The following is a 26,144-nucleotide window of genomic DNA, read 5'->3' as shown; positions in this document are numbered from 1 at the left end:
TGCATATAATGTGCATTGAGTTTTTCAGTATGGAAATACTCCAAATCGAATTAATATAAAAATTTATTGAAAAAAATTGGTCATCACCCAATCTAATTCAAAACCTAATTGATCTTGTACTTAATTCTTGTTTGAGTACAAAAATCTGTCCTAAACAAAACCGTTTCCCACGACTTAGAGCCTCGTAGAGGGTTTGAATACAAAAATCCGGTTTAATACCACACAAGAAAAAGACATAATGCCATTTTGTTTCCCAAAATTACGAGATTAGTTATAAACGATTCACCAAATTACTCGGAAACTTTCATAAAAAACGACAAAAGAAGGTCCGGGTCAGGTTCTAACACAAATGACAAATCAGACAAACAGGCGTATTGATCCAAACAGTAAGGAGTACAAATACGAAGAAAGGACACTAACAGGCACAGTTTCGAAAGAAAGACGGCAATCCCTGTGATGATCATATATAGTCCGGAAAGACCTAACAATGTCTCCAAAACGGATTATGCTCCGGGGGGCCTTACATAGGGAACCTGTAAACAAAATTCCAAAAACGGATAAACCTGTGATTAAGAAGTGAACACTTTCGGCCTCAGCCCCTAGCTACAGCAGGCGAAACCTGGACCTGCAAAACTTAAAAACCTTTGTCACACCCACATTAGAGCATTCAATTTCTTCAAACCCAAAAGCAGCGAAATTTAAAAAAAAAACAAAACAAAACAAAAAGGTTTCCGCCTTCCGGGATAGATGATGAAACCAACAGAGAGGCAAATGCTGTTTTTTGGGTCAATTTCTGCTTTTATCCATTGCGTGCAGTTGTCACATTGCCCTGACTAACAACAAAAATACTACACATACAAAATATACGCAAGCGGAATGTTGTAACATTCCCAGAATCAGGCTTTCAAAACTTGCTACCCTACGGGATGCCATCGTCTAACTAAAGAAAACGAACATGGTTTCACGAATTGGCTGACCAAAGAGAACAAGACGTGTGGGAGCATATGATCACGCATGACGGAATGCAAGATGTCATCGAATAATCAACCCAAAAAATAAAGATGCAAACTATTTTTAAGTATCCATGACAGAATTTTGAACCTGCACAGACCTGCACAGCAGAAAGTGGGCTGTAAGCTACATTTATTGAATCATCTTCACCAGGGGAGGGGCGTTTCAGTTTGATATACAGATCCAGACCGAATAACACATACCCATAACCAAACGGTATGGATTTTATAAACTTAACCCGGACCAGAACCAGATATAAAATAACCGAAAAAATTGAAAATTTCTTTTGGAGAATAAACAATTTTTATCAATAAAAACCAAAACCCAACATAAAAACCGAATGGATATAGTTTAGAAAAACCGGAAAACAGAACCTGTACACACACAAACCGAAAACAGAAATGCCCACCCCTATTTTTCACCTAGCTTAAATCTTTACCTCTCAAGAGGATTAAGGAACAAGGAATGAATTTATGGGGGAAAGAAGTATCACTTACCAGAGATAATAGTATCAATAGCCCTCCTGTTGAGGGGGTGGTTTCTGTTGATAGCCATCATATTGATTACCATCCTGCATGTACCCATTGCCACAGTTCTCATTAACAATGTTACCGGTTTCTTCTGCAGTCTTAGTTGCTATTTCCTGTTCTTCTCTCTCCCGGTTCCATTGCTCAATCTTGGCGCGTCTTTCCTCACTCCCTTCCCTAACAGGACTACTCCTCTGTCTCCTCCTCCCATCGGGACTCCTGCTCCTTCCTCTCCTGTGATGAGGACTATTACTCCTATGCCTCCTTCTCCGGCTCTCACGGTGATCATCCCTATCATCATCATCATACCTTCTGCTTCGACTATGTCTTCCATGCGAGCGCTCTTCATAGCTTCGATGCCTGTAAGGACTCCTGCTTCTGCTTCTGCTACGGCTGTACCTTTTCTTGTATCTCCCATATAACTGCCACCTCAATTCCCTGACAAATATCATCATCAATATATGAGGCAGGATGAGATATGATATTCCTAAATTTTGCGTATAAAGGTTTAATAGAAAAGATGGGTGTGGCTTCATATAAATATTTCACCTGCTGATGGCTTTAAGGTGCATAAAGTTGCAATATCCACCACGGTTGCAAGTGTTCTCCTCGTACTGCCGACAAGTAGCTTCACGGAAGTCGGTGACTGGTGAGAAATCGACAATTATTGGACGACCTGTACTCAAGAGACGAGGAATGATAAATCAAATCGAACACCTCAAGGCGAAAGTTGCAATTCTCATAAGTCAGAAGAACTTGACATTGTTAACAACCCGCATAGAATCTCCCTTGCAGATTCCGAAGCGCATTTGCAGCGTGTTCTTCTTCTCTAAACTGCACATACACATTACCGACCTACACAAGAAAATCAAGTATTTCGCGATTAAAGCCAAAGCCATAAATAACAGAGAAAGCACGATCAAACTTCCAAGCAACTTACAAACCACTTACCATGTGGTCAGCAAGATTGTCGCAAATATTCAGACTCTCGATCTCACCGTATTTGCTCAACTCCTCGAAAAGATCCTCATAGAAGTCCTGCAATTTGGAATCACATTCCGATCATTTTCATATACAACACAAACGGCATACCACGCAAATGTAATTGTTCATCCTAATATGACTGATGTCTTACGCAAATTGCAACGACAAGATTACTGGACTCGTATTTGATGGGACGATTTCACGATAAAATCAATCTCTGAACCTAAACTAGACACCATCTACGCCCCAACAAATAAAAAATAATCGAAGCCAACAAACCTCAATGCGTCCATTAACCCGTAAATCAGCGTACGACAATTACAAATCGAAACAAAAAATCTAGAAGCAAAATCCCAAACCTCGAAATGCTGCTGGATTTTGCGTGGATCGATGGGATTGCCCTGGGCGCCGACGCCAGGGGTGATCATGTCGGGTCGCTGGTACATGTTCGAGAGGAGGAGCGTCGGGCTGATGCTCGGCTTCGTGTGTAGCCGCGAGCACCTATCGCCATGACGGCACGCGCCGATCTTGAAGTAGAACGGGCAGTTCACGCGGTCCTTCTCCGTGCCGAATATCGACGCCAAGTGCTCCGCCATCTCCGATCACTCGTCTTCTTTTTCTCTTGCAACACAAGCGTCCTCGTCGTCTTCTCCGTCAAGCTAGGGTTTCGATATTCTAGAAGCTGCTTCTCCGAATGCTCGGGTTTGTTGTGGTTTGTGTTTCCCCCTTGTGGTGGACACCGTTGCATATATTTCGGGTTCTTCTAGAGGCTTCTCTTTGTTTCTTCCGCGACGATAGACTTTTAAATCACGCAAAATCACCCCTATATTTTTATATATTTCAAAAATAGCATAAATATAGTTTTCATTACAATATAACCCCGATTTCTAATCAATTACCCATGGTTCTAGAGTCTTCTATTTGTTGCTTCCAGCGATAGATTCTGAAAATACACAAAGTCACCCCTTTATTTTTATATGTTTCGAAAATGTTATTGATGTAGTACTTTTTCCAAATAAACCCCAGCCTCCAAGGAATTCATCATTCCATTTTAGAATATATCATATATGATTAGCGGAAACGTAATCTATCTCAAAAATCCTTCTTTTCCATACACAAGGCATGGAAAATATAAGCTTTATATCTTTTTATTTAATATTATGATAACATTATATATGTTTATGAATTAATTTAAGAATTAAGATATATCAATTGCACGTGCATGAGACACGAGAAATTAACCAATACAAGCATGGCTCTTTATTAAAAGGGCGATATGTCTTGAATTATGAAAACTAAGTTTATTTTTGTTTTGAATATATGAAAAACATGGACCGATTTACTTGTTAATCAATAACTCCTGATGGGCTATTGATTGGGCCCTTATTGGGCCTCGATTGGGCTTTGTTCAACCACGTTAGCAGTGGATACTGTAGAAAATTATAAAGATCGTAGATGGAATAGCTTTCATCGATCGATTTTATTAGGTTGACCCAAATCCGAAACACGATTTATTAATTGATTTAGCATTTAAAATTATTTATTTTACGTAATTAATTGTTTGATAACTAAACATTGACGCGACACGTTTGGTAAATATATAATCGTACTGTAGTGTAGTGCGTGCCAGATGGACACCGTACTATCTTTCATTATCCATATAAAGATATTTTTAAAATTTTCTTGTATCAATCATTAGAGTTGTTATATTTAATTAATACGCTAATTAGCGTTCACCGGCTTATGGGAGCGGACTTTTTTTTTTTGTGCAATTTCTATTCTATTAGTTTAGTTTTGGTATTTTTTTTTACAAAAAATATCTACTTTTAATTTTTTATATTAATTTTAAACTTATTTCGGATTTATCTTCATTAAAAAAATCATTTCTTACTATTTTTATATTCAACAAATTTTATTCATATTTTATCGATTTAATGTTAAAAAATTATGTTCGTTAATATAATTAATTGTGAATCAATTTAAATATAATTATATTTAAATTTCGTAAAAACAAATTTCATATATAATTTTATTTTCAATCCAACAAAGAAAGGGACGAAAAACGTTTACTTAGAAGTCCCATTTTGATAGCCAAATCTTTAAGTGGCTTAAATCTTCTGTGGAAAAACGAACAAGGGAAAGATAAGAACTTGTAAGAACTCAGACACAAAAAAAAAAACAAATGGATCCTCAGTCCCAAACAAATATCCGACGCAGAACTCAGTTACTGTCCGAACGTGTAACTCCAAAGCTTCTGAGAAAATCAGCGGCTTCGAAATCATGCTGCATATTCAGGGTCCCTCAAAGCTACACACAGCTCAACCCCAAAGCCTATGAACCCAAGGTCGTTTCCATAGGACCTTACCATCGCGGCAAAGGTCATCTCCAGATGATTCAAGAACACAAACACCGGTTTCTCGAGGTCTTTGCATCCACAGCTCAAGAATCTTGGGGTGTAACTCTGCAAGATCTGATCGATTCGGTCTCGGATCTCGAAGAAGATATAAGGGATTCTTATTCAGAGGATCTTTCGGGTTTCAACAGGGAGAATCTGATCGATTTGATGGTCCTCGACGGTTGCTTCATCCTCACGTTATTCCTCGTCGTGGCTAGAATACTGGATAAGCTCGAGTTCGACGACGATCCGATCTTCAAAACTCCATGGATTAGGGTTTCCATTCAAAACGACCTTCTCCTCGTCGAAAACCAGATCCCTTTCTTCGTCCTCCAGACCCTCTCCGCCACATCGAAGCTAGTCACCTCGGAGGGTTTAACCGAGATCGCGTTCGTATTCTTCAAGTACGCGATATACGAGCTCTTAGAATTCTGGCCAAATCACCAAACCCTCAAGCCAAAACATCTTCTTGATCTGATTCGTCTAAGTTTCATCCCGATCCCGACTCAAGCACCGACCTCTAGGCGCACCCGTCCTATCATCGCATCTGTCTTATCGGCGAAACAGCTACAACGACCAGGAATGGACATCAAACGAAGGTTAAACCCGAACGGTCTATTGGACATAAGACTCGAAGACGGTGTTCTTCAGATACCGAGAATAGCAGCGAACGATTTCTTCATCTCGATCTTGCTAAACTTTGTCGTCTTCGAGCAGGTCTATGCGCATACTTCCGAGCATATCACGAGCTACGTTATATTCCTGAGAAGCCTGATAATCGAGGAGGACGATGAGACGTTACTAAAGCAGAGATTTATACTGTCGAACTATCTAATAACGGGGGATGGGATCTCGCGGTTCATGAAGAGTATCAGCCAAGACATTAGGCTCAACATAGAGGAATGCTACTTGTTCACAGTGTTTGAAGAAGTTACGAAGTATACCTTCTTTCAGCGGAGAGCGAAATGGGCGAAATTCAAGCATGATTACCTTCAGGGCCCGTGGTTTTCGCTGTCGGTCATCCTTCTGGTGCTTACGACGGTCCAAACCGTATTTACGGTGCTGGCTTTCTTCATTGATGGTAAAAAGGCTAACAAGGGCCAAGTGTGAACACACCTAATCTGTTTCAGCGTGTTTTTACATCTTAAAATAACATTACATCTCTTGGACTTGTGTGGGCTCTTCTGTATGTTCTTGTTATGTGTAAGGGTGGAACAAAGAGTCAAAAGACATACCTCCACTAAGTGAGGAACATAGATTCTTGGAAGAATTATGCTTCATTCTGTTCAGAGAGAGATAGACTGTACATGTAAAAGGGTAGATAAATTACTCATCTTTCTGAAGATTTATGTTGAATATGAGAAATTAACCTAAGGGTGGATAAATTACTCACCTTTTTCATCTGGGTTTGCAGAATTCTCACAAGTAGGGTTAGATAATATGTTTGGGGGCCCAAATTCACAAACAATTACAAAATAAAAATAGAATAAATATATAGCGTGAACAACACAATTTTCCAATAAGACAATATTATATTTGTATTTCCATAATGAAAAAAAAAATACTACATATGTATTTGATCATAAGAATATCGAAGTACTTCCAAATTGGATATAAATTGAATTTAAATTATAGGGATTTTAGGGTTACAACTTGTTTCGACCCTTCGAAATTAAACATAACATTATTCCCCCACACCCAAAAACCCTAAACCAACAGCTAACGAATTGCGAAAACAAAAAAAAAAGGCATAAAAGTAAAATTACAAAAATCCAAATAAATAAAACCCTTCAAATCTCCCCTTAAAACCCTTTTCCTCCATCATTTTTCAACGAAAAATTCCCTCCATTTGCTTGAATCATTTTGAATAATCTTTTTGTCTTCCTTTCAGATTGGCTTCTTTGTACGAAGACGTACGATTCAGACATAAGTTCCGACCCAACCGAATCCAGTGATGAAGAACGAAGCTGTCTGAAGAAACAGGTAGACATAGTAGCTGTTCTTCCCATGTACGAAATCGTAACATCCGCACACGAACAAGAACGCCGCGAATCCCAGCTCCAATGTGTTCAATCTGTAGGGTTCAGAAACATATTCATTATGTATATATATGTATATATATATATAGAGAGAGAGAGAATGATCAGATTCAAGCCGGGAATTCAGTAGATAGGTTTTAGAGGTACCTGTCGGGCAATTTGAAGAATCGGGTAAGTTTCTTGACGCCTTTAGCATTAGATACCTTGGCGCTCACGCCACTGCCGAGCTTAGCCGTCACGACCCATTCGTTAGCCCTCCCTGCATCGAGCAGTCCGATGAGAGTCGCCTTTGTTCGGTGCAGTGACATCACATTCTCGAATAGAATCCAGTAGAACAGCAGATGAATCGACCTGTGCATTGAAAATTCCGACACCAAATCAAGTTCAAGTTGCATAAACAGAAGCTGAGGTTACTTGAGTAGGAAGCAACCGAAATTCACACCCCGATTTTAACCAAACCGATAGAATTTTCTACTCGTTATTAAGCTTGCAATACGTAGAAAACGGATCATTCGGAATCAAGGAGCTTGTAATCGATGTTTCATGAAATTGTATCGGAAGAAAGAGGGGGAGATTGAGTAAGATATATACCTGGGGGTGCCGACGGAATTGAGGATGGTGATGATGGAAGGGATGTAGACAGAACCCCACATGGGGACTTCAACTTCAGGGACAAGAATGGTAAGAGGGAGGACGACGCAGTAGAAGCAGAACGTGACCCAATGGGCAATGATTTTTCTGACGAAGAAGAAGCTGTAGATCACATAGACTTTCTTCCAGAATCTCACCTTCTGCAACCCACAAATTAATTAAAAAATGATGAATGTATTTTCCTCATAAAGTTTTTTTTTTTAAAATTAATTAATTTATTTTGGTGAAGAACCTTGTTAGAGATGATCTCCATAACCATTTTCTTGAAGAGATTGGCAGGTCCACATGACCATCTATGTTGCTGGAATCGGAAGGCTTTGAATGTACTCGGCAGCTCACTTTTCACCTTATAAATCATCACAAATAGGTTACAAAAAAAGGTTTTTTAAATTTCCAAAGCCGAAAATCGATTTTAAATTAATTCACAAATAGATTATTGTTATTTTATATATACATATATATATATATATATATTTAAAAAGGGTACCTGAAGATCACCGAGGTAGAGAAATTTCCAGCCTCGAAGACTGGCTCTGACGGCAAGGTCCATGTCTTCGACGGTGGTTCGGTCCTTCCACCCTCCGGCCTCGTTTATCGCCGCAATCCTCCATATTCCCGCGGTCCCTTCATTATTTTATTTTATTTCGCATAACCAACAAATAAATAAATTAGAGCGAGGAAAAATTAAATAAAATCATCGATTTCAAATTTCGTAAGATCTAAGATTCCATCTCGCTTGCTTCCTCCCCAGGTTATGAGGTCCCTAAAACAACTAATAAAAGCTAGTACGACAAATCGAGAGTGGCGTAATAAACTCCATACAATTATTGCATGAACCATGATATATATACACACATATATATATATATATACACACACACACTTGAAAGAAAAGGGATTATAAAATAAAATCTGGCCATAACAATATTTTCTTAGCTTTTCTAGTACTCATTGATAAGGGTATAAAATTACATTAAATTCGGACCACCACTCTATTTCAATTGGTAGGACCAAGTTCCAACTCTATCATATTCTACTCTATCCCCACAAATGTATTATTATTATTATTATTATTATTATTATTATTATTAAAACTCCAAAGTACCCGTTATTCTCGAAATATTTAAATGAATGATATTAATGATTTTTTTTTTTTACCGTTGAAGCCGAAGAAGGCGTGAGTTGAAGATCCAACTTCTTGCTCTACCTTGAAATGGTAGTCCAATGACATCTCCTGCATCCTCGTCAATAAGCATTCATCCGCATTCACTGCAAAAAAAAAATATAACAAAATAAATACCATTTCCCCCAAAAACAAAAAATCAAATTGTTATAGGCGTAATCCTTATGCTAAATTTTACTAACTACTTACGGAAATTAGCAAAAATAAATAAATATCGTGTGTATAAATATATATTTATTTGAATAACTATTGAAACAATCTAAGTGTCGGCAAGAGAGATGAAGGTCCATCACACGTCCCGTACTCACGCTTTTTCCATTCTGACACGTGGAGCCCTCAATCAAGCTCTTTTTTTTTAAAAAAAAAAAGCGCACTGCTAGATGACAGGTTTAGCCGTCAGACAAGCTCAAAACCACGATACTGCCATTCCGAACTCGGAGGAGAATGAAATGACGTAATTACCCTTTTCTACTTACGGGAGAATCTAATTCCATCTACCCAAGTCTTCGAAGTTCGACCGATCAAAGTTCGGTCCTCACGACGACCGTATCTAATCCACAACCGTTAATCTTTCTACAAGATCAACCACCCAAAACTCGACACGTGTTGAGTTTCGATTGGTGGAATAGAATGTGCTTAGACCCCGTGTTTATTGCACGAGTAGGCCCCACTCAAACCCATACGCACTGCAGCAGCTACTCCGCCGACACAAACAGAACTAACCCTACTCCTTCAATCAGTCAGACAAATAAAATTTAAAAAGCAAAATATTCATGAAAAAGGCCCCCAAAAAAAAGCAAAATCGAAAAAGAAAATTAAATATTAAGTACCCAATAAAAGAAAAAGAAATTGAAAAAGGATAAAAGGCAATAATAATAATAATAATAATAATAATATGCCACCGACACCACTAATGCAACTACAAAACCGGGGAGCTCATTAAATGCCAACAACATTTCTAAGCCCTTAAAAACATAAACAAAGACATCATCGCACCAAACTTAACAGTTGTCTATTTCCATCTCAATTTAGCATTATAGTATACTTAGATTATAAAATGGTAAAAAGACCAAACTTAACGGTTGTCTATTTTCACCTCAATTTAGCATTATAGTATAATTTTTTGTCTGTCACCATCATCCAAAAGAAGATAATAAAATATCAGGAATTCGTATATATCTTTAATGATATATTAAATGAAAAAAATAGATAGAAAAGAATATTACCGAATCGCCAACGGGCCTGGACGAGGGCGATGTCGGAGTTGTGGATGAGGAAAGGGATGCTACGGCGGAGAAAATCGGGTTTGGGTTGGAAATCGGCGTCGAAAATGACGACGTACTCGCAGTGTTTGACGTAGCTTCGTTTGAGGCCTTCCTTCAGGGCGCCTGCTTTGTATCCACCTCTGGTCTCTCTTATCTGGTAAACTATGTTTACCCCTTTGCTTGCCCATCTTTGGCACTCCATTTCCACCATGTGCTGCATAATTCCCACAAACCAAGAAAATCACACATGTTTTAACCGGTTTATACAGCAAATCTTGAATTTTTTTTATTATCGTAAGCTATAAATATGATGAAAAAAAATGATGATGTTAATTTTGTTTTATAGAGAATACGAATAAAACTAATATTTCAATGGAAATTTTAGGATGGAAAAAAAAAAATTCATAGACATTTATATCAGTGTATCTTAAAAATGTTTTTATATAAAACATAATATTAATTTTACATAAATTAGTTTTGAAATAATTAAGATTATAGCCCGCCGTTACTAATGTGGATATGCCATGACGAATTATGCTAATAATATATTCGTAACATTATGGACACTTATTATTGGGTCCAAGTGTCATTGGATTGTAACCGTAAGCCGATATTTGTATTCAATTGAGATTTTTTAGCTTTTAAATGTCATGTACTAAGGCATCTAGAATTAAAATGCCCAAACAAGGAAGAATATCAGCAAATTTTTTTAATACTAATCAAATGAATCCCTAAATTAATTGTGATGGATAGACAAAGTACAACATTATAAATTGGAATATATATAATCTTTTAATGAATTATATACGTTTTCCTTTATAAGAAAAAAAAGAGTAAATGCGTTCTATGGACCCCCAATGATTCAGTCAATTGCTTACACATATAGTAAATTATCTAACAAATCTGTTATCCAATTAATTTTTTTTAGAGTAATAAAAAGATTATTACCTTAACCGTAGGATCCGTTGAATCATCCAAAACCTGAATCACAAGACGATCCGACGGCCACGATAGCCCACAAGCTGCTCCTATGGACAGCTTGTATACCTGCGTCCACCAAAGAAATGCCAATTTTACATATTCAACCCACATATTCAGAATCGCGGTTGTTTGAGCCCAAAACTATTGATTTTGACAAAAAGACCCCAAATTCAGTCGCATTTTTTTCTTTACTAGGAGTCGGAGTTGGTAAGATTGTCAACATGGGCACAGTTTTTATGGTATCACTGTCAAACACGAAAAGAGAAACGGGAATTAGGGATTTGTTTTTGGGATTTGCAATGCAAGGGACGGAAAACAAAGAGAAAAAAAGAGAGATTTCTCAAAATTTGAGGCGCTTTTCCGTAAAATCCAAAACTTCTGGCGTAAGAAAAGGTAAATTAAAAACCTTTCTGAAAACACAGAGGACGAAGAGACACGAACATAGGAAATGGAGAGAGAGAGAGAGAGAGAGAGAGAGAGAGAGAGAGAGAGAGAGAGAGAGAGAGAACCAAAGAAACGCCAATTTGTAATTACGCCCCCAATAATTAGAATGAACAACATTTGAGCCCCAAACTATCGACGTTAACAATAAGAACACAAAATTCAGTAAAGACTTTCTACACGGACGAAAGCTTTGATTCTGCATTAAACAAGAGAAAGAGAACAAAACAAAAAGGGAATGAGGGTTTTGGTTTCGGGATTGGCGATGCAAGATGATGGAGAAAACGAGACAAACAAAGTGAGATTTACTCGAATTTCGAGGGGTGTTTTGATCCAAACGAAAACTTCTGGGTAAGAAGAGTAAAAAGTAAAAATTTCCGGGATATGTTTAACAGAGAGACCTCTCGTTCGTTGAACATGGGGATTTGGACAAGAACCACCGGAAAATTCGAGCTACCGAATTCTTCGTCGTCTTGAATCGGTTCAAACTTGTAGCGTTTGTCGGGTTTTTTCCAGAAAAGCTTGACGAGGATGATGACGATTCCCATGTAAAGCCTCTCCATCAAAAGCATGAGAGACATCGCCAAACAGAGATAAACCGCTAAACGAAGCAGAGGCACTATCACCGGAGCCTTCACCAGCTCCCATATCATCCCAATTTGTCCCGTGATCTCCGATCTCACGCCGTTGAATGTATCCGGCAGCACGAATTTCGGCGTAGCATCCATTTCCTTTCTCTCTCTCTCTCTCTAGAATGTGATATCAAACGGGTGCTCGTTCTCTCTCTCTCTTTTGCTGGTTCTGCAGAGTAACAATGGCCGCTTTCTCTCTCTAAAATACTGCAACGAGGGCTGACTATTTTTTCCCACTGAGTAGAGAAAGGATACTTCTTTCTCCCCGGAATGGACTAGAGAGAGAAGGGGAAGATGGTGACTTTCTCTCTCTACACCAGTAGAGAGAGAAGGGAAAAATGAGTAGAGAGAGGAGGGAGAGGAAAATGTGGGTTTAGGAGACGAATCTCAGGGAATAAATATAAATGGAGAAATCATTTCCTTCATCTCTCGGATATTTTTTTCTTTTTAAAGAATTTAAAAGGACTAATAAAAGTTAAAAAGAAATCCGAGCGAGATTTGTTCTGTAAATTTCTGTTTTGGTAAATAAGTGAGGGAAGAAAAAAAAGAAAGAAGAACAGAGACTTCTCTGTAGTTAAGCCGATTTGTGTTTTTTACCATTTCTAGATAACGGTCTACGCAGCTTTTGCCACAGTAATTTCCATTAATAAGTAATTATATTAGGATAAAATATAAGAATTTATTACATTTTACATCAAAATGAGTAAAGTCTACATATGTTTCCCTATTTGTGAAGGCAAAAGCAAATATGGACAAGAGTGACCCAGTTGTAATATTTTTCATCCAGACGCTTGTGATTTGAGGTTAATTCTTACTTTTTTTTCCCAAAAATAAAATTTTAATTATTGATCATATTTTATTCTACAATGTTGCCATTCTTTTTTGTATTTTTTTATTACCAAACACTGTATATTTTTTGAATGAAACATCAGTACATGAATTATGAATATTTCAGTAATTTTTCTTTGTTATTAACAAATACTTATAACAGAATTGAATATAAAAGTCACAACTATTGTTGGCTTAACAGGAAATAAATCTGTTTTGTTAAGAATATAAACCATAAAAAAATATATAAAAGTTATTCAGAAATCACAACTACTGTTGGCTTAATTGGATTTTGATTTGATTAGAATGTCGTTACGGGTATGAGCTGCCATTACACGGAGTAATTATAGAGGGGTAATTTTGTCATTAAAATCGATTTTACTAAATTCATGTCCGATTAGAATTACAAAAATAACCTAGTTGTTATATATAACCCGCTCCCTTTGACGATTCTTTCAATCATGTTCACAAAAAATATTATAATTAAATAAACTATTTATTTAATCTTAAAAGGGCATAGTTATTTTTTTCCCCTTAATTTAAAGGAACCTAAAATAAACAAGAATCTCGTGTACACGAGAAAAAAAGGCCTTTTTTTTTTGCCTCACTTGTTGTTTTTGGATACTGTCGGTTGTTAAAGGAAATTTTAGCACATATACTTAATTTATACATTTAATTATATTTATATATATACACACACTAATTAAGCCATTAAATGTTGAAACCGATTATATTAATAAGCACCGACTCTTTTTTACCTTATCAAGAAGGATACAAGAACTCATTTTGCTGGATTTTCCTTTTTAGTGTTTGATTTTCTCCTTATGCAGAAGCCTGAGATTAAATATTTCCATTTAAGAATAACGTTTTCCAGTTAAGAATTTTCAGATACGAGATGATACTTTACCATATATATATAAATGAAATATGCATTTTAAATGCCGGAAAATATAGATAATTCAGCAAGGAATATTTCTAGAACATACTATACCACGTATATTGATAGATATTTCACATATATATAATAATAATAATTTATCTTTTAAATTATTGACTAAAATATATATAAAATTTATCTGAGTATAGTCAATAGAGATCACTAGAAACACAAGAAAGATGTTTTCTTTTTTGTTTGTATTACAATCAATCGCTCCGCATATAATGCCATTGTTTCAGCACCAAGCTGCAGCTGATGCTAGTCTTTATCTTCACCTCTTACCCCGGGTTTTATAAAATTTAGTTTTATTGTAAATTAGTTTACTGATTATTTTATTTAATCAATCTCATTTACACTTATATATATATTATATATATGTGTATATTCATTATTTTACATAAATCAGTTTATAGAATACGCAACCTTTAGTATTCGGACCCAACAATTGGTGGCCCAGTGGGTGAGAGGTGACAAAATCATCCTCAAGGTCCTGGTTTCGATTCCACTGGTGGGGAGAGATGTAATTTCTGGACTAAAATAGTTTATATACAAAGGCTGATCTCGGGCCTATGGTGGATGTAGTCGAACCGAAGGCCCGAGGAACCATCCTGGTTATAAAAAAAAAACCCTTTAATATTCGGCTAACAAAAGACAGACTACAAGTTATAATGACCAACGTTCTATGAATTTATATCACTATAATATGAGAAAATATCATTAAATTTATCTTCACATTATGGCTGTATTTTAATAAGGTCTATTTTGAGTTATAATTTTTGGGTTATAAAAAATGTACATCTATTCAATTTTATATTTCAGTTCAATTTGTATTTTATTTGAATTTGATTTGTTCTTTATTGTTATGAAATTTATCGTTTTACAAAAAAAATTGTTTTCATTTTTTGTTCTTTGTATATTGTCTCAAATTCAATTAAAATTGTTTTAAAAATATTATATATAATCAATTTTATATTAATTTATTCAATTTAATTGAGTTGAGTTTTAAATTAATCATATCGATTTGTATTTAGGTTAAAAATAAACCGCCATAAAATGTGTATATATATTAGGTTTCAAAAATATTATCTTAATTTTATATTGAAGGAAATGGAGTACTAGTGTTATTTGATTTAAACTTTGGAAATTGCAACTTGGATAAAATCATGATTATGTCTATAAGGAAAATCGCAATCAATTTCATATTCGGTCCAAAAGGTTAAGTGAAAGGCATCTTTGTCTTTCCAACATAAACATAATACACGAAAGAAAATAAATATATTCTGACTATATAGTTATCTTTTAATTTATTTTGTACCTTTAACTTTAGTCTCTACAAATATATTTCTCATTTTCAATATTTTTTAAAGTTTTAATAATAGACAAAATAACATTTAGATAACTTTAATACTATTTTTTTACGAAATATCAATTCAATTAGAAATCTAAAGAATGTCTAATTTAAAATTAAAAATTCATTAGGTCTAATTATTAAAACTAATTAATAGCTTAAAATAATAAATAATTTTTCAGATTATATCCATAAAATATTTAAAATTTTTATTGAATTAAAAACAATCTTATACACCAGATCAATATTTATTATTTATTTTTTTAAATATAAATAAAAGTTTTAAAAGTATAATTTAAATTAAAAAATATTATCGGTAAAATTAAATTATATAGATATTGTGTGCAATTAAGAAAAGATTATTAATTAATGCATGTAGTTGATAAAATATAGCAATTAAATTTATAGGCTATTTACAATGTATGTAGTTAATAAAATATTATCAGTCAAAAATTTAAATTATTTCTAATAATTTAATAAAATAAATAAAACAAATATAATATGTTAGGAAAAAGATCTCACCTAATCACCTATCAAATAATTTTGAATCAATGTTTTGTTTTTGTTTGCCTTATTTTTTTAGTGAAACTTGATTTAAAATTTAACTAAATATTTTTAACAATAACTAATTTGCATCTAAATTATATTATTTATTTTTAAGTCTCTGTCTACAACCATATAGCCTTAAGTGATTCCCAACAAAAACAAGATCCTCAAACGGATTTATGTTCCGTGACAAATTTGTTTGTGTTTAGGGGATGTTTGGCTGCAGGACAAAGTTATTCTTGGACCGGTTTAACCCAAACCAGTGGTACCCAAAAGTCTTACATATTTCATTATAGAGGCCCAAAAAATGAGCCCAATTTATTCTCTCCCCTACAGTTACAACTTTAGATAGAATTTCGCTAATAATGTTATATGATGATAGGCTAAATTTAAATATACTAGTGATACAACTAATTAAACAATCCATGCTCAGTTACCATACATCTAAATACATGTTTATATGTTTAAGATGGTTTTAATTCCAAGTGTAAATAAAGTACAAAACATATATAATAAGACAGATGAAAATTAAATTTCATAAATCCAAAGAGAATTAGGGTTCAATGTCTTCCATAAGAAAACATGTTCTTAATTATTTGTCATAAGTTCGTAACCATTGACATCAGATCCCCAGTTTCTTCTTAGATCCCGTCACCAGTCATGTTCATCTGATAAGAACCAGGAGCCGACAACAGCATGTCGTCAACGTACCCTGACGTGGAGCCCACGAAACCATCGTTGAATGGGATGATTACCAGATTAGGGTTTTCTGCGTCCGCGACAACTGAAGCTTCTTCTGGCATTAATGGCGGCGGTGGTGACGGAGCCCGTCGACGTTGAAAACGGAAGCTGTCGAGTTCAGAGAGAGGAAGAACTTGCAAAGGGACGTGATGCAGTTCTTCATGAGTGAAAGAATCTCTGTCCCAGTAGTTAGGGTTTGAGGTTTCACCAATCTTTTTGGTCTCTTGAGTGAATCTTCCAACCACAATCTGTTGATATATTTAAATCATATGTCTGAATACATATACACGCATATATATATATTACCTCAACAACACTATCTGCAACGAGTGGACCTCCGATGGCACCGGCGAACAACTGGCCGTTGTATTCCGACTTCATTATCACACTTAGTCTTCCATCTCTGTTACCATTGTGGTCCGTACATATCGACCCATTTATCTTCAATATCTCAAATTTACCCTAAGCACAATAATATTAACAAAAAAAAGATTGACGATGTATAAAAGAGTGTATATATATCTATGTATAATGTTATATGTGAATATATATATATATATATATATATCTTACATCATGTTTGATGAATCCATTAGGGGATGAGTCTTGTCGGAAGATAACCGAGGAGATGGTACCAGTGGCTGATAAAATGGTGATGGACTTTGAAATACTATCAGCATATGATTTTAACTTCGTCGATATATCCTGCCATTTCAAATTTGGTGAGAAACAAGCATACCATCAAAACCATCAATTCATGGTATATATATATATATATGTATATACATATATATATATGAGTTTTCTACATAATTCACTATTTTTAATTAAATTTCATGTTTTTTTTTCGGTATAAAATTTGTGACGAAGTGGTTTTTGTTCTTACTTGATTGGGTACACACCAGACATGATCAACTGAGAAACCTCCTTGCAACGGCTCGAACTTCGTTCGTTTCGAACCTTATATAAGATATTGAATCGGAATATTTTAGCAAAGAGGATTGATGATGTTTAAAAGAGTGTATATGTATAATGTGTATGTGCGAATTTTGTCATTAATAAACACTGGAAACTATAATTAGAATACGTTTGTTTTAGAATGAATAATGATATGAATTTAAATTTATTTTTCGAGTAAAATGGATTAAAAAAATCAATGTTTTTGCTATTTTTAATTTTTTAGACAAGAGGAGAGATAAAAAATGAAATAATTTTCACTTGTATATATTATCATGAAATGAAGAGATTAAGTTTTGAAATAGATAGAACAAATCAAAGAAAATAGAAATAGAGTGCACTGGACCAATTAACCAACCAAACCAGCAATAACCGGCTAAACCGGCCGAATTCCTCTAAATCAAATCAATTACTTACGATATTCTGATAAGAAAAATTATTTTTGTTCCTATTGGAAAACAAAATATAAGGAATAAATATAACTTTCATATGGATGGTTTTACCTTTTGGCCCCCTTCTACGTTTCTTCGGCGGGGGCACATCCAAGTGAGAGGGGAAGCCTCTGATTGAAACAGAGGGTTGCACTGTGAATGTCCCATTCGGCCAAACTTCACATTTTCTCGGCCATCCCCTTTTGCTTTTAGCCGGTAACGGTAGAGGGCAGACTCCAAACTGTGCAATTGTCACTATTTCCCTATCGGGCACATCATTTTCCGCCGTAGCGTCTGATCGATTAGTACAAACAATCGTTGTAATCCTCGGAAAGTCCGACTGGATCTTATGATCGTTTGACATATTATCGTCAAAATTTTCCATAACTAGAAAACCTGTAACCAAATGATATCGAACCGAACATTATACAAACAACAAGAAAAACAAGGGGAAAAGGCGTATCTAGATGAATCCAACAACCATTATTACAAAGACTAATCTGAAGTGTAAATTATAATATCGTAATCATATTCTTACATGCGGTGGAAAATCATTTGGATGTAAAGACGATGCGTTTACATAGTTATATATATAACATATATATACATATGCATATGAATGTATCTAAATGAGTGAAAAACACAACAATGGATATGATAAAAGGGAAAAGAAGAGAGAAAATTTAGAGTAAGGTTGTAGACCTTTTGTTATCTATGTGGTTTGATGGTGAACAAGGGCTTGGGGGGCACTAATTAAGCCATTAAATGTTGAAACCGATTATATTAATAAGCACCGACTCTTTTTTACCTTATCAAGAAGGATACAAGAACTCATTTTGCTGGATTTTCCTTTTTAGTGTTTACCCTTGACAATATATTTTATTTTCTAATTTTCTATAAGGTTTTGTTATTTTTTATAATTTGAGTGCAATATGACAAAAAATATTCTAAAAATAAAGGAAAAAGTTAGAGAGGATTTTACTTAGTAGCTTTATATTTACGCATTAATTTATAAATTTTTAATACCCGTATCTGTATTTATTATTTGAAAATATTGTAGCGAAAATTTTAAATAAAAATAAAATCGTCGTTTGTTCCCAAACCAAGTACGTAGAATGCAAATTTAATTTGCTAAATTCTTTTTTTTTTGTCAAATTAATTTGCTAAATTCTTTTTGGTTTTATCTTGTTTTTGCTCTTTATATTAATTTCCTATAAATATATTTTCCTTTAAATGCTTGTTTCACGCTTTAAGTAGTATTTTTTAGCCAATCCTTGATTTATAATATTTAGAAATTACAATACCGAAATACGCAATTTATTTAAAATTTCCATTTTTGGGGTGAGAGTTCGCCACGATTTGATTCTGAAACATCGAAATGAGTTGGTATTTTCATTGTAAAAGGATTCTTGTGTATTTTCAATAAATAAAATATTCATTACCCTATTTTATTCAATTTCATACAAAATTTTACTTTTATTTCCCTTGTAAAAACAATAATTATTTACTAATAAAAAGTTTTTACGCACCAAATTGGAATAAACTGTTTTATTTGTATTACTTATAAATTAAGAATTAATTAATAGATAAGAAATATTACTTACTCATGAGCCAAGAAAACCATTTTTTTTTTATTTCTCAATGAGACTTAAATATCGGCCCCTTCTCCCGCAGGAAATATATTTTTCATTTAGACCCTATAAGTTTTAAATCTCCATAATATCTCCTATAGTTACAAAAACAACAAAATACACCCAAAGTCCAAGAAATTGTTGCTCCTAACATCCTTCCATCCCATCACTCCAGGTTTGCTCCTTTGCCAATTTAGCAGCGCTGGAGATTTGCATCAGGTGGAATAATCACCCGAATGAATCCCGGGTTACAAACCCGAGCTTGCTTTGATATAAGAACATCTTTTCTCTGTTTCTTTTTTCCCGGTCTTAGTTTCAGGTAAAGAGCATCTTGAGCTCTTCGATACGAGCAGTCCGTACTTCTTGATCGGTTAAGGCACCTGAGATCAGACGCTGCTTCCTGGCCTGTACTGCTTCCATTCTTTCCTCCACCGTTCCCTGTATAGTTCACGGCAACCCATATAGAAATTCCATTTGTAATTACCACCAACATGGTATAGTGACCTAGTAGTGGAGGGCATTCAGTTTCCGTTTCGGATTCGGTTCTTATATTGAATTCGGTTTTTTAATGATAAAATGCACATTCTCCACATAAATTTTTTGTTTTCCCTGTCATACTCGGTTTTGATACCCATTCGATTTTTATATCGGGTTCAGTTCGGTTACATTTATGTGTTATTCGGATTGGATCGGTTGGGTTTACGCATAACTAATCCAAATGCCCACCCTTGGACTGTTACTATTATCCCTCCCTTCGGAACCAAAAGGAACCAAATCTAATATAAAAACCGAATGGATAAGATTTTCTAAAACTGAACTCAAATATAACGAACAGCAAACTGAAATGTCCACCCAGGTTCCTAGTCCTGATGTTGACAGAGAGAGAAAAGGTACCTTGACGATGAATCTTCTGATACTGACTTTTTTGGTCTGTCCAATACGATGAATACGCATAACTGCTTGTTCCTCTACAGCAGGGTTCCACCATGGATCCTACAGGACACAGTTTAGTTTTTCATTAACCAATTTCTGCTTCCCACAACCTATGTATCATTACTCAGCAGTCTGAATTCTTAGATCTTTTTCTGTTTGAAACCCAAGAAGTTTTGCAAATGGATTTTTTCACAATTTGGACCAAATATACGATATACGGGGAAAGATGAAGAAACTGATTTGATCAAGTGTTGGGAGGCGTTTATATATACCATGACAAAAGCATTGCAAGCTGCTGTTAGATTTATCCCGACGCCACCAGCCTTCAGAGACATCAACATCACCTAATGCAACAACAGAATGGAAGCTGTTAAATCAGAAAATAGATAAGCTAAAAGTTTTGAAATTTCCTACCAGGATACTGCTATCTTCAGAAAACTGTTTTATGACTTTCTCCCGTTGATTCTGATTAAGGGTTCCATCTAAACGGACAAATGAAATGTTGTTCCTGGAAAATGAGGCAAAATAACTTGTGTTTAGCTCTATATGAGGAGGAAGATTCTTCAACTTTTATTACCGAAAATATATATATATTTTTCAGAATCCAACTACAGAAAGAAATGTAAATGGTACCGAGAGAGGGGAATTTGCAGGAGGTCGAGGAAGGCAGTCCACTGGCTGAAGAGAATGCTCTTAGAGCCTGAAGAACGAAGATTCTCAAGCTCTTGTAGAAGAGCAATTGTCTTGGAAGATTCCACCCAATTTTTCTCCACATCAACCTGGAACCTGTTTTGGGTTGGTGCTGTGATCAGATCTTGCCTGTTTATGGTTTTCCTGAGGAAAGATTCATTTTTTGATCAGCCATATTTTGACCCAAAGAACAGAAAACTGTAACACATGGTGAATCAATGACCAGGACATGAAATGAAAACTAGGAATGCGAAGGGAAGAATTTCAAAAAATACCTACAGACAGGACATAACCCAGAAGAAGCATTTCGCCAACTCGCCAAGAGACACTCACGGCATAATCTATGAGCACATGGTGTTAAGACAGCATCTTCGAATGCTTCAAGACATATTGGGCACTCGCCCTGCTCTCCCTTCCGGAGCTCTTCCACCACCTCCTGAACAAAAGCCACCGATGGTAATACGTCTTTTTCTTCCCCTTCCAGACCATTTGACTTTCCATTGAGGAACCGTTTAGCAAGCTTATTCAGATCAGAATATTCCTGTGTATCACCACGACTGGTTGCATAACAAGCAGCCGAATGTTACTTGCAAATTTCAGAATCTTGAAAATGAAAACCAATACTCTATCTCCAGAACAAGGGCTGTAACTGCACAATTTCTTCTGAAAACCTTGTCAATATTATCCACAGTTTTCTTCGTCAATGAGATCCTTCTTACAAGGTTTTGTATATCAATCAAACAGATTGACTGCCAAAAAATTCGCATCACATGGACAATGGTTGTATCTCTCCCAGCTTGAATAGAAGTAAGAGCATACAAGTCGTACCTCATCACGAGAAATGGGTGATCACAGCACTGCCGAAGACGCAAAAGTAGTTCCAGGATTGAAGCATAATTATGAAGCACTCTGCCTTGTTCAACAAACTGATCAAATTTGACCTGAAACAATACTCATGCGTCTTCAATATAAGGTACCTTGAAAAAGAATCAGGGAAAAATTACTAAATCATGAGAATGAACCATACCTTAGATCGTTTGAATAATGCATCGTAGAAATCTCTCTCAGCCTCTGAGAGTTTGCAGTAAATGACCTGAGTATCAGCGGGGGGTAGAACAAGAATTGGCCTAGAATACACAAACATGTTTCAATCAATAATGAGGAAACTTGAAAAAAAAAGTTTGGTTTTTAAGCATCAAGAAATGACTTGTGATCTATATTGTGATATTTTTACCTCCCTTCTCGATCTGTGCTAGACTTTGTTCTCCTCAACATAATTGGTTTCAAGATAGACTGCACAAGTTTTAGCCCTCTCTCATCGCCTTCCTCAAATGGCTTCTGGACAAGTTTGTTCCACCTAAATGTATAAAATATCCCGAGCTGAGAAACCTTAGCCACACAACATTGACAGTGGCTTAATTCCCAAACAAAGAAAAATGAAGCCTCTTACCATGCCCAAGTCCCCCAGGGTTCAATCCTCAGAAACCGTAGAAGGCTGTATAGATCCTCCAAATTGTTCTATTAAAATGATAATATTTACATGTCAAGAAATGGAAAATGGCAGTGAAATTTTAAATATAACATCCATTTGTGTGAGGCAGAATATCAAGCACACATCAACAAGAAGTGCAAGTCATATGAAATATACCCTAAATAACAAGTTTGTAATGCCTAGTCGAGATAGGCCTATGATGACAATCCGAAAACATGCACATGTGAAAGATGATGCCTTCTCATGGCGCAATAGACTTCCCAAAATTCTGCAACTCATGAACATTATTGGTATTTCTCAGAGTGACAAGATAAAGAACCCTAAAGTCTTCTAGGAATCTATAGAATAATGATTTTCTTTCCCAAATTTCAACAGATAATCAGTCACCTGAATAGGAGTTCCGGTAAGACACCATCTCCGATCAGCAACCAGAGCTGCTGCAGCCAATGAAACTTGGCTTTTCGAGGATTTTATGGTATGTGCCTCGTCGAGAACCAGTCTGAACCATCGCACTGCAAAAAGTCCTCCATTATCTTCAGAGTTCTGCAAAAAATGGACAGGAAAGGAAAACAATTCTTTAATAGATTGGCACATGGGAAAAAATGATATCTGTAGTGAGACTTTCATATGCAAGCTACCTCTGCCGAAAATTCTGAGCTTAGAACCCCATACGTGGTGATTACAACATCACTCTGCGATAGAACTTTTGCATCCTTTGGCCTGCTTTGCCCATAATGAACATATACTGAAAGAGACCCGGGCTTAACATGTGTTTCAATCTCTGACTGATCATCAAGCAGAATCATGAAATGAGCACGGTTAAACAAAAAAATACAAATGGACAGATAACTGTAACTGATCTTTAGGAATCTATGCAGCAAGCATGAAGGATGTCAAAATTTAATTGAAATAATACCTTCCACTGGCCTAGAAGTGTCATAGGACATATGATCAGGTTGCCGCCATTCGCAAGTATATTTTGCTGCTTATGTAGCTTATCGAAACCTGAAAATTTTGTGGCCTTATTTGAAGTATTTGTGGATTCCTCTGAAAGATGGCTGATTTCTTTATCTCCATCTGAAATGATGGAGTCAACACTATGTGATGCTCCTCTATGAGAATGAACAAGCATAAAAGCAATGGTCATTATGGTCTTTCCGAGACCCATTGCATCTGCTAAAATCTGCAAAAGCATCTCGATATTACTAAACAGCTATATAGCAAAATACTAGACAAATTGAAACGACAAGTCAAAACTGTTTGCTGTTGAGTTCATACCCCTCCTCTTGCCATTTGAAGTGTGCTGGGAAAGTGTATCGTGGCATCACCAGAAAACAAATTCAGATAGACGACAAGATCCCTCCTATAGACACAACATGTATTGTAAATAAACCATCTGTGATTTGCAGTAAAGTTGGCAGGCAAAAGAAACACGGCTCACTTGTCTGCTAATCGGTATGCCTCCCAACATGGGTGAAGCATTGTTCCTGCCTCATCGGTAAAATGCCCTCTCTCTAATTGGGTCATCCAATGAAGTGCCTGCTTTTGATATGGGCGAAGTTCACACAAAAGAGTATTTGGAGCATCCATTTCCTGTCAGATAGAATTGTCGAGTAATCTCCAAATGAATATCACTCTCCAATATAGGCAATAAAAAAACTCGCAGATATGAGCCTACCTCTAAGCCAGAACTGTCCCCAACACCAACAAGATTATCAAGATCACCATCAGCGATACACTGCTCATTTTCATCTTCGTTCACATTTTGATTCTGATTCTTGACCTTATTCATTGGAAGCAACGCAGTAGGAAGACTGAAACCATCCTGCTTTTGGAGAGGAGCAAACAACAAATGTCATACTAGGAGAGCAAGAACTTGAACTTTAAGTGGTCACTGTGGTCTATATTATCGATATTTTTACCTTAGAACCCAAAGGTCGCTTCCGCGTGGACAAATCATCAGGAGTAAACTCTGCCTAAATTTGATGAAGACAATCAAACATTTTAGCATGTTCAAACAAAATAGCCGAAAAATAGCATTATACAGAGAAGCAAAAAAAAAATTTCCCATCTCAAAGAATTTTCAGACATAGGAAAGCATCTCTGAATTACAAACCAGAAATTAAAAAAAAAACATTTATTAATTTAAAATCTTAAAAACGAGGGGTGAATCACCCACCTTCTTGAAAGGGGTCAAACCAAGCAACCGGAACAGATTTGGGAGAGGATGAACGACTGTTTCCTCTGTAGAGTTACTGGCTGTCTTGAGCGAAGTCTGATGATGCTTTTGGAACATGGAACTATTTATGTATACGCTAAACAAAAATCAGACAAGATTCAGTATAATTCCATGTCGGCCCTGGAAAGGTAAACTTCACATATGACAAACAAACAGGTATACCTTACCGAAAGAAGAACAGTGTCCATGATGCCCAATACTTCAGGAGCCGACTTACACCGAGCTTCTATTCTAATTTTCTTATCACTCACTAGCGGCAGTAGACATCGAGCCCACTCATTGGGTATTCTACCAATCTGCCACAAATTCTCATCATAAATCACCACATTTTCCATCCCAAAGACATAATTAAGCATTTAAATCAAGATTACAATTTTCAAGAAGCCCAATAAAGCAGGAGACTTTGAATTCACCTCTCCAGAATCCTTTGTAGAGAATCTCACAATCTCAGAACCACCAGTCACAGCTTGTCTTCCCCGTCCGAAACCTTTACCAGGCGTAGATCCGGAGCTCGGTACCCTCTTCTTCGGCGGAAACGTGAAATTCAGTTCATCATCGGGCTTCAATCTCCTCCCTTTACATGTGGACAAACCCGAAACTTCAGCACATCCCACAAACCACCACTCGTTTCCCGAAACACCCACTTCTCCGCGATCAACACTCTCACCTTCCTCTGCCGGGTTCGTTCCGACACTTCCATTATCACTAAATCGACAACCCTTGATACTATTCTCGACACTCTTTGTCCGATTAGAGGCAGGCTTCTGAGAGCAACTCGGGCTACGAGCTCCTGAATCAGGGTTTCTGAAACTCGGAGTGTCAAAGATGATGTTGATAGCGGCTGTCGGATCCTGATTCGCCATGTGCAAAGCCCTGATTATGTCCATGTCTGAATAATCCGAACCCACGACGGATCGTACCGTGGATAACAGCTGGTACGGGACTTTGGTTCCCATTGTCGAGCTCGTGCTCCCAAAACCCTAACCCTAAATTTGCTGGGAAACAGTCAAATCTGGAGATGTATCTGTACCCTTCCCTAATGACTGAGACACCCGGCGAAGATACTTGGAACGAATATACAGAAGGATGGATCACAGCGGGGAATGAGATCGCCGGCGAGATTATGGAATGCCCCTTCCTTTGGCGCGCGAAGAGAACGCCGGCTCTCTCTTTTTCCAAATTCCCGCCATGATTTATATTCATTACTTTCTTTTTTTTCACTATAATATTTTATTTTCTATTTCGACAATATTATTATTTAC

At 36.1% G+C, this 26,144-nt stretch overlaps 4 protein-coding genes across 8 annotated transcripts; 1 reads left to right on the top strand and 3 right to left on the bottom strand.

Annotated features, from left to right (window-relative positions):
• Positions 1 to 279: 279 nt before the first annotated feature.
• LOC104810898 (splicing factor U2af small subunit B-like) lies at positions 280 to 3,266 on the bottom strand. 3 transcript variants are annotated; one of them, XM_010537361.1, is made up of 6 exons: positions 2,882 to 3,266; positions 2,490 to 2,576; positions 2,312 to 2,393; positions 2,088 to 2,214; positions 1,509 to 1,976; positions 280 to 1,111 (listed from the first exon to the last, which is right to left on the bottom strand). In XM_010537361.1, the coding sequence occupies exons 1-5, from the start codon at positions 3,116 to 3,118 to the stop codon at positions 1,523 to 1,525; spliced, it is 987 nt and encodes a 328-aa protein (XP_010535663.1). In that variant the 5' UTR covers positions 3,119 to 3,266; the 3' UTR covers positions 280 to 1,111; positions 1,509 to 1,522. The 3 variants fall into 3 exon arrangements, with proteins under 3 accessions (XP_010535663.1, XP_010535664.1, XP_010535661.1); XM_010537362.1 differs by having other exon boundaries at positions 280 to 533; XM_010537359.1 differs by having other exon boundaries at positions 280 to 1,976.
• Positions 3,267 to 4,621: 1,355 nt separating this feature from the next.
• LOC104810897 (UPF0481 protein At3g47200) lies at positions 4,622 to 6,260 on the top strand. Its single transcript, XM_010537358.1, has one exon. The coding sequence runs from the start codon at positions 4,705 to 4,707 to the stop codon at positions 6,025 to 6,027; it is 1,323 nt and encodes a 440-aa protein (XP_010535660.1). The 5' UTR covers positions 4,622 to 4,704; the 3' UTR covers positions 6,028 to 6,260.
• Positions 6,261 to 6,514: 254 nt separating this feature from the next.
• LOC104810896 (glucomannan 4-beta-mannosyltransferase 2) lies at positions 6,515 to 12,479 on the bottom strand. Its single transcript, XM_010537357.2, has 9 exons — positions 11,879 to 12,479; positions 11,004 to 11,102; positions 10,017 to 10,269; positions 8,766 to 8,876; positions 8,095 to 8,231; positions 7,840 to 7,953; positions 7,548 to 7,747; positions 7,104 to 7,307; positions 6,515 to 6,991 (listed from the first exon to the last, which is right to left on the bottom strand). Exons 1-9 carry the CDS (start codon positions 12,203 to 12,205, stop codon positions 6,838 to 6,840), a joined length of 1,599 nt encoding a protein of 532 aa, XP_010535659.1. The 5' UTR covers positions 12,206 to 12,479; the 3' UTR covers positions 6,515 to 6,837.
• A 7,037-nt stretch (positions 12,480 to 19,516) lies between these two features.
• On the bottom strand, positions 19,517 to 26,060 carry LOC104810894 (putative SWI/SNF-related matrix-associated actin-dependent regulator of chromatin subfamily A member 3-like 2). Of its 3 annotated transcripts, none has more exons than XM_010537354.1 (20): positions 25,296 to 26,060; positions 25,045 to 25,178; positions 24,823 to 24,958; positions 24,566 to 24,619; positions 24,322 to 24,471; positions 24,085 to 24,236; positions 23,922 to 24,006; positions 23,560 to 23,826; positions 23,282 to 23,428; positions 23,031 to 23,186; positions 22,602 to 22,669; positions 22,386 to 22,508; positions 22,179 to 22,278; positions 21,980 to 22,092; positions 21,427 to 21,708; positions 21,095 to 21,295; positions 20,876 to 20,969; positions 20,734 to 20,805; positions 20,423 to 20,521; positions 19,517 to 19,966 (listed from the first exon to the last, which is right to left on the bottom strand). In XM_010537354.1, the coding sequence occupies exons 1-20, from the start codon at positions 25,836 to 25,838 to the stop codon at positions 19,844 to 19,846; spliced, it is 3,099 nt and encodes a 1,032-aa protein (XP_010535656.1). In that variant the 5' UTR covers positions 25,839 to 26,060; the 3' UTR covers positions 19,517 to 19,843. The 3 variants fall into 3 exon arrangements, with proteins under 3 accessions (XP_010535656.1, XP_010535657.1, XP_010535658.1); XM_010537355.1 differs by having other exon boundaries at positions 24,322 to 24,468; XM_010537356.1 differs by lacking the exons at positions 19,517 to 19,966; positions 20,423 to 20,521; positions 20,734 to 20,805; positions 20,876 to 20,969 and having other exon boundaries at positions 21,204 to 21,295; positions 21,431 to 21,708.
• Positions 26,061 to 26,144: the final 84 nt, after the last annotated feature.

This window comes from Tarenaya hassleriana, unplaced genomic scaffold, assembly GCF_000463585.1.
Source record: "Tarenaya hassleriana unplaced genomic scaffold, ASM46358v1 Cleome19, whole genome shotgun sequence".
Classification (NCBI taxonomy): domain Eukaryota; kingdom Viridiplantae; phylum Streptophyta; class Magnoliopsida; order Brassicales; family Cleomaceae; genus Tarenaya; species Tarenaya hassleriana.
The sequence above is the reverse complement of the archived record's forward strand: the minus strand, read 5'-3'. Positions and strand labels throughout refer to the sequence as shown.